Here is a 16,881-nt window from a genome sequence, read left to right as displayed (position 1 = left end):
CTAGGCTGAGCGATGCGATGTAGCCAAGAATTGGGAATTACAAGGAGAAAGAGGCACAGTTAGAGCGAGATTTTTATGATTTATAAAAAATTGACTGGGAGATTTAGAGAAATTTCGGGGGGCATAAACTGAAAGAAATGGTTTTGAAGCTTATGTCTAGTGTACACTGTTTGGGAGTAAATAGAGAACAGAGAGAGAATATAGAGAATAGAGAAAACACAGGAAAGGACCCAGAGAAGACAGAGAAAACAGAAAGGATCGCAAATCTTCTGTGGCGGCGATTCTACAAAATTCGTCTCGATCATTGAATTCATTGTTCATTATTGTGAGGGGCGGCGTTTCGGCGCCGTTGGCGCTTCTCCGGCCGGTTCCGCTCTGGGCTATTGATCACTGGCTGCAAATTTACCCTAGAACCGTGAGTCCCAGGCGCATAGAGATGATTAATTAGGGAATTCGCTTTTTTCTGGCAACAAGACGCTGTTAGTTTTGGCTCTGCGAGTTCACTTTTTGGAAAACCCGATTCTGAGACGTTCATTGCTACCCTGTGTTCTAGCACTCACCTCCAACAGTCAAACCAGAGCAAAACGAAACTAAACACAAACAAAACACAAATACAAACCAATCACAGACCAAAAACAAATGAAACACAAGAAAAAAAATTCGAGGCACAAGTTTGCACCAGATAATTCCACCAAATCCTCCAATACTTTTGGCGATCCATTGTCGCATGGTTCCCACCTAAGCACTAGTGACCATTAAGTATCCCTTGAACACCACCACCAACAAAAACCACAAAAAGAAAACCGCACTAGATAAAACTACACGAAAATCGGATTTTGAAGTCCGCTCCCCCAAAACTATATAAAGCCCCCCATCCCCCCACTGTCTTTTCGCTCTCCAGTTCCTCGTCCCTGCACACACCCACCGTCTGTCCTATGTGACTCTTCCCATTTTCCACCAACTCACTAACCGCCGTTCTTACTCCACATCCTTCCACATCCATCCCCCCTATCCCCTGAAGATGTTGGCTCCCATCCGGTCGTCCATCTCCCGCCAGGTGAGAATGAAATCCTCGTCCACCTCGGCTTTGGCCTACAAAACCATGCACAGAAACCAAAAGCGTCCTCCTTTGCCTACCTTCGAGGCTCCCTCCTGGAGCGCCGACTCTGCCGTGTGCTCCATCTTGTACGAGACCCCACCTCCGCTGAAAGCGCCCAGAACGCAGCACGTGTTGAACTGTTTGGTCCAGAACGAGCCCGGTGTGTTGTCCTCGGTTTCTGGAACCTTGGCCGCCAGAGGCTTCAACATCGACTCTTTGGTCGTGTGCAACACCGCCGTCAAGGACTTGTCTCGTATGACCATTGTCTTGGGAGGCCAGGATGCCGTCGTTGAACAGGCTCGTAGACAGATCGAAGACTTGGTCCCTGTGTACGCAGTGTTGGACTACACCAACGCCGAGATCGTGCAGAGAGAGTTGTTGTTGGCCCGTGTGTCGTTGTTGGGTCCCGAGTACTTCCTGGAGTTGATTGCTTCGCACAACAACTACTCGTCCGAGGCTCTGTCCCTCCCTGACTTGACTGCCGCCGAGAGCGAGTACCACCCAAGCAACTTGGCCCCTTCGGAGGCCTTGAGACACAAGAACACCCACTTGCAACAGATATCGCACGTGACGCAGCAGTTTGGCGGTAAGGTCGTGGACATTTCCGAGAGAAACGTCATTGTGGAGTTGAGCGCCAAGCCCTCGAGAATCTCTGCATTCATCCAGTTGTTGCACCCATTCGGTATCTTGGAGATTGCCAGATCCGGTATGATGGCCTTGCCTCGTACTCCTTTGGGCAGAGGCCAAGCGGAGGACGAGGATCCTGTTGCCAATGCTAGCGACATTGTGGATGCTTCCCAATTGCCTCCTGGTTAAGCAGTAAATAGATTATGAGACTGACTGCGGTCACAATAGTACGACGTATGTTTGAGAATGTGTAGAATTGTTTCGGGAGAGTGTGATGGATACAAAGACGAGAGAAGGATAGTCCTTATTGAGTATGCGACAATCTTTGGTAGTCGTTGTATCTTTTTCTGTGTTAAATATTGGAATTTTGATTATTGATGGGATTTTCAGAAATGATTTAGGTCAAGTTCTGCCTCGTCTGGTCCTCGAACCTCTTCAACTTAATACAGATGAAAGTCAGACGACAGTTCCAATTAATCTCAATTATATCACAATTCCAAATTCCATTAAAGAAATTCATATTCTCTTTTGTAAAATTGAACACTACATCATATTTTTACACATGCCACCCTTACTGTTGCCCTCACTACTGCCCTACTTCCCTACTGCCTTACTGCCCTAGAGTACCCAACATAGACAACCACACTCAAACACAACACAAAGGAAACGAAAATAAAAACACAAGAGAAAAAGAAATTAAAATTATAGCAGCCGTTCTCTGTACAGGAGACGAATATAAATACAGCCCTTCCCGCCCCCCAATACCCCCTCCAAATATTCTCGGTTCCTGGTCTGCCCTGTACCCTCACACCCATATGATCCCTACCCCAGATCTACTTGCAACCACCTACCCCACCAACGCCACTTCCTTGCCACCCATTGAAGTGTCCTAGCCCCCCATTTATAGCCCCAAGACTGTAGCAAACGCAAGCTCATCCGAATCAGCTTCTTTTTTTTTCCGATTCGTCTGCCAGCTCTACTTAACTAGATATGACGTCCCGTACACCATTGGCCCCCAAAGCGCAGAAGCCAAAGTGGACCACGTCGGCGTTTTCACAGGACGAATTGAGGTCGTTCACGCCCAACACCGTCAAGTCGGTCAGTTCCCGCCGCAGACCCTCCTATGGCACATTGCAGGCAGACAGAGAACTGTGCTACCACTTAGACTATCCAGACGATGCACAGCAATTGGAGGCACAGCAATTGGACCCTCAGTCGCGGTTCTTTGCTCGGCTCAGACCGCGCAGCTTGGACCTCCCCAAAATGCTTCCCTACGAGATCGAGACTCCGCGTGAGAGAGCACGCTTCTTGGCCCACATCGTGGCCCACTTGTACATAGCCGTAAAATCATTAGACATCCAGGGTGTGCTTTCGGTGACGGCCAAGGATTTGGCCGAGCTCAAAGACTTCCCGGGACTTACAGATGTAGACGTTGCCTTGGAAACGAACATGTTCGAGCTTGCGAAAGACCAGCAGCAGGCCTCGAATGCCGCCGAGGACTTGGCCGCTGAAGACTTGGATTTGGCTGAGGAGGACGATCCGTGCGGCGACGAAAATGATCTAGACGATGACGATTTGGCCGACGACGACTCTGACTCCGATGCAGACGCAGATGGCCGTGAAGACTACGATATCATGGAGACAGGCGAGTCTGCGACGCAGCACCGCCGCTCGCCCAAGCTGGCTGCGGGCGTCAGTGTCCGTGTCTGGACCCAGGAGCTTCTCGTGTGGCTCAAGATGAAGTACGAGATGCCGGTCTCTTTGCGCATGGCGTTGGCCAAGGTCTACTATGCCATTTGCTGTTGCCGCGGCCAGCACATAAACATTAAGGTATACTTGAAGATGTTCCTCGTGCTCACGAAAGACACCGATTTGATGCGCCTGGCTGGTTTCCGCTTGCCGTGGGGACCAATCTACAACGAGGTCTCAGTGCACTTCCCGCTGGCCGATTCCATGCAAGAGAATTTCGAAAAGAAAGACTTGGCTCAATTGCTCAAGTTGGCAGAATGCGCATCCGAGTTCTTCGACCCAAGCGCTCTTCCAATCTTATTCGAGAAGCTTGGCTCGCAGTTTTCCATTCCAAATGCTGCAGTGGTTCTCTGGAGTATGCGTCTTCTTCCGCAAACATTCGTTGATGATTACGGCTCTGGCCACCAAGACCAACTAGATACACGTTACTATATCCAGCCCTTGATCTACATGTGGAAGAAGTTGAGTAAAAGTGCCGGCGTGGACACCCATTTGACTTTCGCTTTGGGTAGAGTGGCAATGTGCTACCTCTCGTACCTAAATGAGCACCACAACGATCTCGACAAATTCGGCAAATTCGGAATCTTTCCTGAAGAAACATTCGTGTATACGATCAACTCCCTCTCGAACTCCCTCAGCATTAACAATCAGAAATTTGCCTCCATGAAGGCAAAGTTTTTCCATGGCTATGCCAGTGCCATTGTGTTCTCCATCAATGGTGATACTGCTTTGGAGCCAAATGGTATCATGTTCTATATTCAAAACTTGATCAACGCCATCGAGAGTTTCGTTCATCCTTCCAACAGTGGCGAATGGTCCAAGCCCATTTCAAAACTCATTCTCAGCATCATTTACCAGTTCCACAAACGTTTCAACATGGAGAGGGAGAAAGATGGAGGCTTGAAGGACCTACCCGAAAATGTCAAGCTCTCAGACAAATTGGTGCTGAAATTCGTCAAAACCATGTTGGAAATCGTCAAGATCGGTCTTCAGTCCAAAAAAAGTAGTGTCATGGAACAGTACTTGGTTGCAATTGAGTTTTTGGCTCATTTGGACGCCAAGCAAACGTTGAGCGGTGTTTTACCGGACATTTACGAGTCTTTAGATGGAGTCATCTCAACACATAGAGTTATTACAGCTATGAGATGTATGGAACAGCTCATTCGTTATTTCGCTGCGACGCCGTGCTTTAGAGTTCATCTTGCCCGAATTTTGACGCTACTATTGCCCGGTATTGACTCGAACGATTTGGTCAAAACTACTCACGCACTCAACATCTTTGCTGCTATCTCTAATTATGTGCCATTCGTTGATTTAACAGAAGGTGAGGGTGAGCCATCTTTGGCAATGGAGTTCACGACCTCACAATTGGAATTTCTCGAAAACAAACGAATCAGTGGCGACGACTCAGAAGAGTTTGTTGTGGAACCAGAGCTTGAAATTGAAGCTTTGAGATCTTCGACCACAACTTTCAAGTTTTTGATTAAAAGTTTTGCTGGAAGGGTTTTCAATTTGTTAGAGAATATCCCAGACCCTTCCAAGAGCAACGGTATTGAGAAGGATCTCTGTGACACCTTGCCCAAGCTTATCTTCATGATGCTTGAGTCTATGTCAGACGATATTTTCTCAACTTTCAGATCCGAGATGGAATCATTTATTTTCGAAACGGTTCTCCATTACATTGCTGATGAAGTGGGTGAAACATTTGGAGGTGTCATAAAAAGAGACCCACCATATTTCAAAAAGGTCATTCCTTTGTTGATTGCCAGAGTCAAGGAAGAAGTTGTTGAAAACGGCGCTGGTAAACAGAGGTCTGGAGGCGACATCGCACCACGAGATCAAGCCTTGTACTGGTATCTTTCGATTCTCAACGAAGCGGTCGGTAATGGAGGAGAGTATATTGTTGATCTAGGTGACCAGTTGAACGAATTGTCATTATTCTTGATGGACAATGTCAAGGGCAGAATTGGATTCAGTACCACCCACCTCGTGAATCAAATACTGCAAGGTGCCACTGAAATTCGCTTAAAAGAATCTCGATTGATCAATCCTCGTTATCTTGAACATCTGAAGGTGGATGAGAAATGCTGGGGTGGATTTCAGTTCGACGATTATCGTTTCTCAGAGGAGAACCTTACTTTCGAGTGGTTTATTCCAACCAACAGAGAAATTGAATTTGCTGTGAAAACTTTCAAAACACACATTACCAGGTCACTCAAAAACATTCTGAAAACGTTGAAAGAAGTCACGCGCCGTAAATCTGACAAGAAGTTTATGCTTGGAGTTTCCGACGACTTGGGACCATCAATTTTATACTTGGGTTTCGGCCTCAGTGGTATGTCGTATTTGCTCGATCCATCCTTTGATGAGGATATTCCCAAATTGAGTGACCACAATTCCGAACCCATCCAGAATCGACTCCGTCTCCTCAACCAGATTCGAGAAATGAAGTCGAAGAAGACTTTGCAGAAAGATGACATTATCGTGGACAATGTCCATGAGAACTTAGAACAGATTGTTCACGACATTGAGCTGTCAGACGATGCCGTTGAAATTGATAACGCACAACATGAGCAGTTTGTGGAGAATTTCGGTGAAGAATCAAAATCAGGTTCTAAAGAAAGTCTTGACGTGGATGCTCTGCATCGCGCTGATTTGCATGCTTTAAGAATGTCCGATTCTCCCAGTGAGGTATCTTCTGCTGTTCACAGTCCTCAGATGTATGGAGTTGACCTGGTCAACCCTGCAATTACCTTTAGAGAGCGCAAATTGTATACCAGCCGGTACTTCTTTGGTGATGATATTGAGACAAGAAGAGCAAATGATCTTTACTTGGAAGTGCATCGCTTGAGACATTTGGTGGGAAGAAGTTTGCATTACATTTGCAAGTTCATGATGGCTCATATTTCAGATGGTACCAAGCTCCACAAACACTTGCTTTACGCTTTGGACGTTTGGTTCAACGATGTCGGAAAAGAAAGAAACTTAACTCATAGCCATGCTCGTATTCCCTACTCTTACGACAATGAGCTTCAACAAATTAACCGTGTGAGAAAGCCCTATTCAAGAATCACTTTTGGCAGCCGGATCGAATCATACCATTTGTTCAGAAGCAGTCTTCACGCTGCTTCTAGAACTATGTCTGATCTTGACAAGTTGCTTATCCAGGATGTAACTAAATTATCGTGTTCGACATACCGAGCCATTAGCGACCCAGCACAGTCGACGATCGTTGATGTTATGAAGCGAGTCAACGGCGCCTATGGAGTTATCGTCCGCTCGACCATTCGTCATCTCACGAAAGGAATCCAGGAGAAGAACTATAGACAAATAGAAAGTGCATTGAGTGTTTTCGAACTCAAGAAAATCAATCTGAAATTACATGGTGACTACATGGTCTTGAAGAAGTTCATGGAGCTTCTTCAATCGTGTCTTGCCATCGATGACGAGGATGTACGTGATGTTGCACAAGGCTTGTATAAAGATATGTGCTCTGCCATTTATCCTCCTCGCAAGTGCTGTATCATCGATCACGAACTCGTGGACGCTATCAAGCCACCAGATGAGCTCATTGACCTAGAGGTTCAAGCTGTTACTATGGCTAAAGAAAAGAAGCGCGGACTCTACTTGAGCAAAATCGACAAGGTTCAAAATGCAGTCGTTGGCTATGAAAAAGAAAACTCACACTGGAAAACAAGCTACTACAACTTAATGTTTTTGACTGAGCTACAACTCGAGTATGAACTAGACACCAATCCGGAAGTATTTCAGCTTGTCACGGAAGCTATTTCTTCTGATCATCCATTGATCTCAAAATTGGCGGTGAAAAGTATGACAAAATTATTTCACAAGCTCAAGATCCTTTCAACCTATGATTACAACCTCAGCAATGCTTACGACGTGTCTTACATTACCAGAGATCAGAAGATTATTGACACACAGCCAGTGGACGGTAAATCCTTCTACGATACGTGGATGAAGGAAGTACAAAGCTCCAAACCCTTCTACTACTGGGATAACAAATTCAACCAAGGTTGGTTGTTCTGGGGTGAGAGTATGGTCATGGTGAACAGTAATGGACATAACAATTTGACTTTGAAGAAAAAAGATGAAGCAATTTTGCACTCTTTTGCAGAATCTGTGAGCAGAGATTGGCTTTTGGAAATCGTTGACCTGTGGATTGATGACAACGAAGCCAATTCAGCATTCCAAGGTGCTGACGTCTCGTTCACAACTGGACTCATTATGTTGATTTACGAAGGATACATCACAAACCTATCATTTGAAGAGATTTTGGAGGTTGTTAAAGAGGTTTATGAGCCGGAAGACAAGAGTAGTCATATTGTCGTTTGCGAGTTGATCTCTGGTATTTTGAATGCCTCAAAATATATGCGCGACGAGTGGATCGCATCTCGCGATGATTTCATTGTTACCTTTTTGAAAGGCTTATTGGCCCGTGATATTACTCCTGAGACAAGACATGTGTGGAACATTCTTTTCTGGTATGTGCCTTCACATGTCGATAGCCGCAGATACCCTAAGGTTCGCGACATTCTCTTTGACTTTCCAATCAACGGGGACTCTGACTCGGCTATCCTAGAGGCAACAGTGTTATCCTATATTAGATCGATGACTTCTGCAATCTCATGGGGATTACCAAATGCAGAGCAGATTTTGAACTTGTGCTTTGGTAATTTTAACAACAGATACCAAACAATAAGGGAGCAAATCGGCTCACTATTAGCTGTCGTATCTTTCACGTTCTACGGCGATACGTATAAGGACTCCCAGGCCTTCATTGATGCTTGCGTGGACCAAAAGTCCATGCGTTCGAGCTGTACCAACGAGGCATTCTTTGGAAGATTGACCGAAATGTTTGCAACAATTGAAAGCCACAGATTGGTCGTAAAAGATGACCTGGCTCAACAGATTTTGCAGTCTGAATACTTTTATTGTGCTACTACAATGATGAGCTTCTTGACTCAAGCTTTAAACACAAGTATTGCAGTCCAATTTCAAGCAATGGTGTCTAAAGACATTGTTCCGTTTCTTCTCAACATCATTGCTATGAAGGAGGTTTGCATGTTGGGTACAATTGATCCATACTCGATCCTTAAGCAAGCCTCCCAGATTACTTTCGAGACAGGCGCTCTTGAAGATATCATCCAAATGTTTGAGTTCTATTCGTCGAAAGATTTGCTTTTGATGCAATACTTTGCTATGGGTGAGTTTGTGGAGGTTGTCTATTTCAAGAATCTTTTCACTTTGACAAAGCTTCAAAGAAAACGGATCTTGAATATTGTCAGCTCCATGTTCTTCCACAAGAGTGTAGAAATCCGGGAAGCGCTGTCCTTCACATTCTCTGGATTGATCCATGCAACACCACCAAGTGAGATTGAAGAAATAATCAACTTCTACAGAAAGAAGTTCTCCTCGGATTTGGATCGTATCAGAAAGGCGAATAAGAAGACGGGACTCAAGAACATTCCGCAAAAAGATACAGTGATACTTCATGGCGCCACGTTGGGATTAGGAGCATTGGTTCACGCTTTCTCATTCACGTCGCCACCTCCAAAGTGGATTCCCAACATCCTCACAATTTTGTCCAACAAAGCTTCAGGAATCCCGGGTATTGTTGGAAAATCTGCTAAAGAGACTCTAGGCAAATTCAAAAAGACTAGACAAGACTCGTGGCATATCGACAGTAAAGTGTTCTCCGAAGAACAGATGCAGGCTCTTGAGGGTGTTCTTTGGAAGAGTTACTTCATCTAGATTCGTCGAGCTAGATGGTTAAATAAAATACAATTAATTAATATTCATTTGTTCTATCGATGTAATGAAGTGTCCACAGTAGCCGTTCTAGTATGGAGAATGAAATGATGCAAGTGATGATGCTAGTGACTTTAGTTCAGAACGCTAAATATGTCGATGAAAATTTGTCTCTCCTCTTCAGCAAGGCCGTTGAACACAGCGCCATATAATGCCGGATTATTGACCTGTAAAGTGGTGGAAAACTCCTTGAAAATGGCAAATGGGTCGACAGTATCAAGTGGCGAGACACCCAAAAAGTCTTCATGAATAGCTTCTTCCTCATCATCAAATGACGAGAAGTATCCGCTTTCTTGCTTGAGCATTTCAAGTGCCTTCTCCTTGGAAACATCATTCGACTCTGCTGTGGCATCAGCGGATGGAGCCTCGTCCTCAAAATCACTGTCCTCTTCATCATATGAAGGACCCGAGCCGAACATCGCATTGTCGTACTCAAACTGATCAGTGCTGAACTCTTTTCTCTGCTTGTCAAGGTTGCGGATCGCAGCTGGCAACTCCTTGAACAAAATGGAGAGACTGGATCCAACAGCATTGGCCCCGCCAGGAACAACTTGCATGGACTCAGGGTTGTTCACCAAACTCACAAGACCAAGAATGGAAAGCTTTATGTCGTAGACCTTCTTAAACTTAGGAATCAATGCGAACCACAGATTGAAGAAAGTAGGCAAATATTGCAACTCTTCAAGCATGGCGAATGTGTTGTTGAGTCCATAGACAAGACAGGACACAACGAAGTTGATCGAGTGGACAACCATAGCACTCATTTTGATATGAGATGGGTCCGAAACTGTTTGTACAAGAAGAGGCAAGAAGCTTTGGCAGAGTTGGCCAACGTAAGGAGTGGAGTTGTGCTGCAAACTGAGAATCAATGTTTGGGCAAGCTCAAGACCCTGAGTCACAGCTTCGTAGCTTTCAGTGTCATCTTCTTCACCTTTAGCAATGAGCTCAATAATGTTGATGAACGAAGCAACGAGCTCTGGGTGGGCAGCCAAATGGTCTGAGCCGTACACCATATAGTTCTTCAAACATGGGAAGAGCTCATCTGCGTACATTAAGCCAAAACCGTTGGTGAAGACTTTGTTAAGTTGAGCAAAGTGTCCCCACATCACTGGAGTGACACTACGCAAAAGGAAGATGGAATTTTCAATCAACTCTCCAATTTCCGTGAAGAACTCGTCAATCTCGTTGGTGAGTGCGAACTCTATGGCAGGAGAGAAAGTCTCTTCGAGATGGATACAGACCTCGCGAGAGTTCTCGAACGACAAGAGAACAGTGATCATAGTGTTGAGCAAACCGATGGCGGCAGTCGTTTTGTCGGCCGTCTCATCGTTGTAGACGTCGAATTCTTCATTGTCAGTTGCCTCCTTCAACTCAGAGCACAAACGCAAAAACTGGTCGACCAAATTCTTCATCAAGTCAGCACCGAAAGGCTGGAGTTGTTGAGAGAAGTTTTCCACGCATTCTTGCATCACAACAGACACAGACTCGTTATCAATCTCGTTAGAAAGCTCAAGAAGCTTCAGCATCGTTGGCAAAATGACGTTTGAAAGAATTTGTTGGAATTGAGGATGGTGAATGTATGCCTGGATGCCCAATGCACTTTGCAAAAGGACTGGAAGACTGACATTGCTGCTGTCAGACGTGAATGGCTGCAAAATACCATTGAACAACAAAGACAAAGTCTCTGGGTCCTCGATTGGCGCATCAGCAAAGAGACCACAAACATCTAGAGAACGAGCCACAAGAAACTCGTGTTTGGAAGCCAAGTTTGGAAGGACCATCTCCTTCAAGAAGCCGGCGCTCTGGGTGTAGAATGGCGAGTCAGTTTGGGTCAAGAGGTGAGAAATACCACCAATCAACCGCAAAGCACCATCCTTCTTTCTAGCCACTTCCAAGTCCTCTGGTTGCAGGCAAAGAGTGGTAAGTTGGTTGTATGCAAATGCAACCATTGGCTGTAAAGTGGACTTCTTTCTCTTGGTAGCCAAGGTGACAAGCAAGCCCAATGCAGCCACATCTGGTTCTGAGTCATCGAAGTTGTCCAATTTGGAGTTGATGTAATCAGCTGGATCGGTCTCGAATAGTTCGAGGGTCTCATTTGATGGGCACAAGAGAGGGTAAATGAAGTGTGTGACAATGCTCTCGAAGAACGGCTTGATGGTCTTCCAGGACTCCTTTTGTGTGACACAGTGACTCAAGAATTCCAAAAGATGGTACAACGCCGATTTTGGAAGCCATCTCTCTCCGCGACACCACTTCTCCATGAGTCCCAAGTAGATAGACATGACGTGAGGAAGAACGTCGCTGACGAACATGGTCTTGAAGTTCTCGTACAGGAACCGCGACGATAAACTCTTGGAGGCGTATCTACGGAAGAGACGCTCGATATTGGCAACAGACCACTTGTAACTTCTAGAAACCTGGGTCTGCGACGACTCCAGATCGGAGGTGCTAGAAGCAACGTACGCAGGGGGCTCGGTGCTGATGACACGGCAGTGGAATTCACCCCACGCAACGAGCGCCTCCTTGGTTTGGAGAACGGCGGGCAAGTCATGGTAAGTGACGAACTTGTAGCACTTCAAGATGTGTTTCAAGACATCGGCAGACACCTCTGTGATCTCGCCATCCAAGATGGCGTTTCCTACGCTGAGCAAGTGGGGGAAAACCTGCACGATGATCGGGTCCAAGGACTCCAGACGCTCGTGGTTTTCCACCCATCTATACGATCTACATACCTCTGCAAAGCACACAATACCGGTGTACAACTCGTGCACGTTGTCGTTTTTCTGCAAAAGTACACCCACATCATTGAGGAGCTGCGGCCACTGCGCCGGATAGTCGCTGCTGACAATTGCCCTCAACACAGGAAGCAATTGATGTTTATTGGGCCAGTCCACACCGCACATTACAGGCAATAACCGCTCTCTAAGCACCGGTTTTTCGCCCTCGTCGATTCTGTCGGCCTCGCGCCAATACCGCACCACGCGGTTCTTGAAGTACACCGCCGCAGCCTTGCGACAGTGCGATGGAGCATCGTTGGCGGCGATTATATCAAGACAGGCGCCTAAAAACCCCGGAGAATCCGCGAGCTGGCGAAGTTGGGCCTCGGCCTGTTCACGGACAGCCTGCTGGACCTCTAGGGTGCTTGCAAAGCACTGGAGGAGGGTATTTGGGTCCATTTGGGGAGGAGAAGGGGAGATGATAGGCGATAAGTCGATTGGTGGTATAGAGTGATGGAGATGCGGTTGTCTGCAGGTCCTGATGAGACAACGAGATGGAGATGGAGATGGAGCAGGATGAGCTGGGAATTGAGAAATGTGATGGTGATAAAGGATAATTGGAGAGGTTTTATGTTTTCAATTTTGAGTTTACATTCTTTTGTAGCGACGCGCTTGTGTTTTTTGGTGATGTGGTTGGCACTGAGGTAGTGAGAGTGGTAATGAGTATGTGAGGGTAGTGGAATTTCGCCGGATATTTTGAGTTTCTGTGTACATGTGATTTTTGCTATTTTTGTTGTTTTCTTTTGGATTTTGTCTTTTGTTTTTTGGCTATTGTTCTGGGCTAATCCTTCTGATTGTCTCGATCTATGGTCTCGTGTGACACGTAAGGATTAGCTGTATCTACCGTTGTTGTTGTGCAGAATGCTGTGAATGATTCAAAAGATGTTCTGTTGAAAATAGACGACAAATTACGTCTATGACTTTTGAATCTGTCCGAGAACGTCTCCTTTGGGATATGATCAGTCACAGAACCACGAGTAACAGAATGTTCTAAGAGACAATACTCACATCATTGCAAATTGACTTCTGATTTTTTGCTTCATATTGCCGAGTCATATGTAATTAATTAGTCAAGAAGATTCTAACATTCGAAATACCGATCATTGTTTCTGGCACCGGTGTTCGGATATTGATTAGCTAGCAGTACCAGCTCTTACTAGACTCAGACACTCTACAAATTCAAGAACATGCAAATCTCTCTCTAGTAAAATCTATCAATATCTCCACTCAACCCATGCTTTTTCTCAATATTGTCCAATTCGAACTTCTACAAGCTTTAACTGAAACAGATTCACTAGACTACTTACATTAGCTAAAACCAAAAGACTTGAGGCATCTCCAAAGAATTAGCAGATCAGAGCCTGATTCTATTCTCTCAAATAGACTCGCTGCTTTCGATTTCCAAGACAGGGAAAGCTGCCTCACGCTGGGAGGGCTGCTTTCTCCTTTGTTTCCACTCGTCCAAAAGCATCGCCCAATGGCGTTCCTTTGGCATCGCAAAGAAAACTCTTTCATTCCAATTCTCTTCGGCAAGCCGAGCCAGACCGCAGAACCGGTCCAAACACAACTTTTCCTCGTTGTAAGCCCATATGCGAACCTTCCAATACAACACCTGAAGCAAAATGAAAACACAAAAGGACACCATCATAATAATGAATGCGACGTGCACACCTTTTGCCTCGGCAAATGGAACTTTGAATAATTTTGCTCGATTTGGCAGGCCAATCAAGGCCCCTATGGCACCGATGAATAAGGCTATCATATATTCAGTGCTCACTCCAATCATGTGAATTATGTGAATCGCTTTCCTTTGAGTGAAGAAAATAACCCATACTGGCTGCAAATAGGATTTATAATACCAAGTCGTTTGTTCGCACCAGTGAATGTGGTACAGCTTGATTTGGCTAAAGGCATTTTGAAGAGCCGCCTTTGCGCTAGGATCTTCCACGCGATCAATGTTGGCATCGATTTCTGTCTTCTTTCTATTGAATTCCTCATTGTATTCCTCAATAACATAGGCCCATTTTACTGGGTGCCCCTCCAAAGTTCCCAGTGACAGATATCTCATCCTTGACAATGAATCAAGATGAGACGCATGTGCCAATCTAAGTGGTTGAAATCCGAAATAACAGCTTCTTGAATTTCTACCCTGTGACCCTGGAAACATTCCATTGAGTCAGACTCGAGACCCTCGCTGGCCAGATCGAATATCACCTGCCACTTGTTGCACCAGGACTCATCTGGGTAGTGATCCAATTGAAATTCATATGGTATTACACCTTTACGTTCCATTCGCTTCTTCTCGATATCTTCTACTAGGTCGGACCAGTGAACACCACCCACGCCATAACATCCATGGATGTCCGGGCCGAATCCAAAGTTTAATCTGTAAGGTTGGATTGAATGTGTCATTTAGGAGAGTAATTTTACAGGAACTATTTACTTGAACTCAATTTTTTGCCGATCAAATGGCACTTGAGTTTATGGATATGGTACTTCTCAAATATCTACAAACCTATGAATGAAAGTTGATGTAACTGAAAATCCCAGAAGAGAGAGAAGAATGGTCTTCTCTTATAGACGAAATTTTTCCTCCAACTCCGTTCAGCCACCTCCGTTCAGCCACCTCCGTTCCTTCATGTGGGTGTTTCAGGTTTTGCGCAACTTCCTATCCCAAGTTCAGACACCCGGGTGGGAATTTTAGCTTATTAAAATTATAGCAGACACTCTGTGATTTTTCTAGCAGGTAAAAGTAGACTTCAGCTGCGATAGCAGGAACACAAATGATGCTCCGAGTTGGTGCAATTTTCTTGCGAAAACAGCTGTTTGTACTAAATGAATGTCGAATTTTAAAAGGTATCAAATCGAAAGAAAGGAGTCACATTGTTCGGGCTTAAGCAATCAGCCCATATTAGAAGAGAATAAGGATTCGAAATTGCAGCACAGAGCATTGAAGAAGATTATAGATAGAAATTTTGAGAAACAGTTGATGAGAAAAAGGTATTTGTGTAACACTTTAATTCAATATACATTGGTACGATGTACGATCAGATCTTTTCTGGAAACGATCTATCAGGCGAAGAGTCCTCCTTTAAAGCCAAGTCACTTGGCAACATCATGTATTCCTTGGTCTCAACGTCCTCGCACTTGCCGAAAACGTTTCTAATATGGGATGTGCCCTGGGAAGCATCTGGCAATTTGCCGTTGGCTGGCACCTTATACTCTTCGGTAGCATTGACACGGCCTGTTCCTCATGTAATCTTTTGGCCGCCGGCCTCTTGCACACTAACAACACCACTCAAGGTCTACAAGTCGCCTCTACTAATTCATGAGTACTTGAATTGTATCTAGGCCAAAAAGTCTCTTCCGACCTCCAGACCGGCGTTGGCACTATTGGTGGAGTCAGGGAGTAGATCATGGTAACACCATACGAGCCTCCAGAGTTCTCCTTCTTGATGTAAGTACAAAAGTCACAAGTTTCTGATGATGAATAAAATTCGTTTTTTATAAAAATCACCTGCGCTTTCTCTCATTTATGGCTCGGTTGATGTTTCTGAAAGATGAAACACGAAGATGCAGGCAAAATATGCCAAATACAGCCTTCCATTTGCAGCCAAGAAAATTCCGTCGATCATCTTGAGATTCTTTATAGAAAGTATTGATATATTTCAGCCCACTTTGTAATTATTTCTCAGCCCCAATGTGTTTTTCACAAATAAAGTAAGTGCAGCGAGTGGGTGACGTTTCCAGATCAGATCTGCAGATCAGAATAGAATTGAACTTTTTGGAAGGATTGAAGTTCTGGACCAATTGACATGCGAAACTCGGTCTCTTATCATCGTGGCTTTCCTCGTTGTGAAAGCCCACTTCTTGAGCAAGTTCCTTACTTCGGTTTACGAAGACTCGCTGTACAAATAACACCACTGTTCTACTTTCTGTTCGCATGTTCTAGAATCTCTTTTCTCTTAGATATTCTCTGTCGTGGAGAAACTTTGAAAGATCTGCAACTGATACACAACTTGCACTTTTGACCCAGAGATCCGTCAACGAGTATCCACTTTTATACCAAAAGTAATATAAAAGGACCCAAGAACTCCTTAGAATTTGAACTTTACACCGATCGTTCCCTATGAGAATTTCAATCATCATCGCTACCGTTGCCGCCGTCGCTTCCGCCTCTCCTATTCAAAAGAGAGCCCGTTATGACTGGGAAGATTATGCAAGCATGGATCAGCAGACTCTCCTTAATGCTGTGGATTTCGAAACTGGCTTGACTATTCCAAAGTTCCACGAGATGAGACAAGCCATCTTGGAATTAGGCATGAACCCAAAACAGGTGTTGTGCAACTCCGGCAAAAACATCGCTGTACAAAGCGAGGTTGAAGCCACTGAGTCTCTTAGATCTGGCCAGAACCATGAGCAAATTGCACCTAAGAGTGGTGAAGACGTTGAATCCACTGAGGAGGTTCAACAAGACGCCAAGCAAACCGAGGACCAAGAAGATGAAAATCAGAATGACGAGAATGCCCAAAAGAGACTGCAAGCCGCTCCAAGAGGAAAAGGCTCGAAGCAGAAGGCCAGAGAGGTTGCTAAGAAAATCCAGGACTACCACAGACTTACTGAAGGCTCTTTTATGAACATTGAAAACTTTTACTGTAAGTCCAACTTCTGGCAACATGACTGAGTGTTTAAAGTGTTTAGATTCCTGAAAATAATTGATATTCAGCTATTAAAGCTTGCCGTAGTGTCTATATTATGAGTTTTGTCGTGTCATTATATGCGAAAGATCAAAACTGTTCT

At 44.9% G+C, this 16,881-nt stretch overlaps 4 protein-coding genes across 4 annotated transcripts; 2 read left to right on the top strand and 2 right to left on the bottom strand.

Moving 5' to 3' along the window:
* Positions 1 to 1,021: 1,021 nt before the first annotated feature.
* On the top strand, positions 1,022 to 1,915 carry PUMCH_001652 (uncharacterized protein; the record flags this gene model as incomplete). Its single annotated transcript, XM_063020692.1, has 1 exon — positions 1,022 to 1,915. The coding sequence occupies one exon, from the start codon at positions 1,022 to 1,024 to the stop codon at positions 1,913 to 1,915; it is 894 nt and encodes a 297-aa protein (XP_062876762.1).
* Positions 1,916 to 2,716: 801 nt separating this feature from the next.
* Positions 2,717 to 9,247, top strand: PUMCH_001651 (uncharacterized protein; the record flags this gene model as incomplete). Its single annotated transcript, XM_063020691.1, has 1 exon — positions 2,717 to 9,247. The coding sequence occupies one exon, from the start codon at positions 2,717 to 2,719 to the stop codon at positions 9,245 to 9,247; it is 6,531 nt and encodes a 2,176-aa protein (XP_062876761.1).
* Positions 9,248 to 9,378: 131 nt separating this feature from the next.
* On the bottom strand, positions 9,379 to 12,480 carry PUMCH_001650 (uncharacterized protein; the record flags this gene model as incomplete). Its single annotated transcript, XM_063020690.1, has 1 exon — positions 9,379 to 12,480. One exon carries the CDS (start codon positions 12,478 to 12,480, stop codon positions 9,379 to 9,381), a length of 3,102 nt encoding a protein of 1,033 aa, XP_062876760.1.
* Positions 12,481 to 13,456: 976 nt separating this feature from the next.
* PUMCH_001649 (uncharacterized protein) lies at positions 13,457 to 14,248 on the bottom strand (the record flags this gene model as incomplete). Its single annotated transcript, XM_063020689.1, has 1 exon — positions 13,457 to 14,248. One exon carries the CDS (start codon positions 14,246 to 14,248, stop codon positions 13,457 to 13,459), a length of 792 nt encoding a protein of 263 aa, XP_062876759.1.
* Between the last annotated feature and the right edge of the window lie 2,633 nt (positions 14,249 to 16,881).

This window comes from Australozyma saopauloensis, chromosome 2 (genome assembly GCF_035610405.1).
Source record: "Australozyma saopauloensis chromosome 2, complete sequence".
NCBI lineage: Eukaryota > Fungi > Ascomycota > Pichiomycetes > Serinales > Metschnikowiaceae > Australozyma > Australozyma saopauloensis.
The sequence above is the reverse complement of the archived record's forward strand: the minus strand, read 5'-3'. Positions and strand labels throughout refer to the sequence as shown.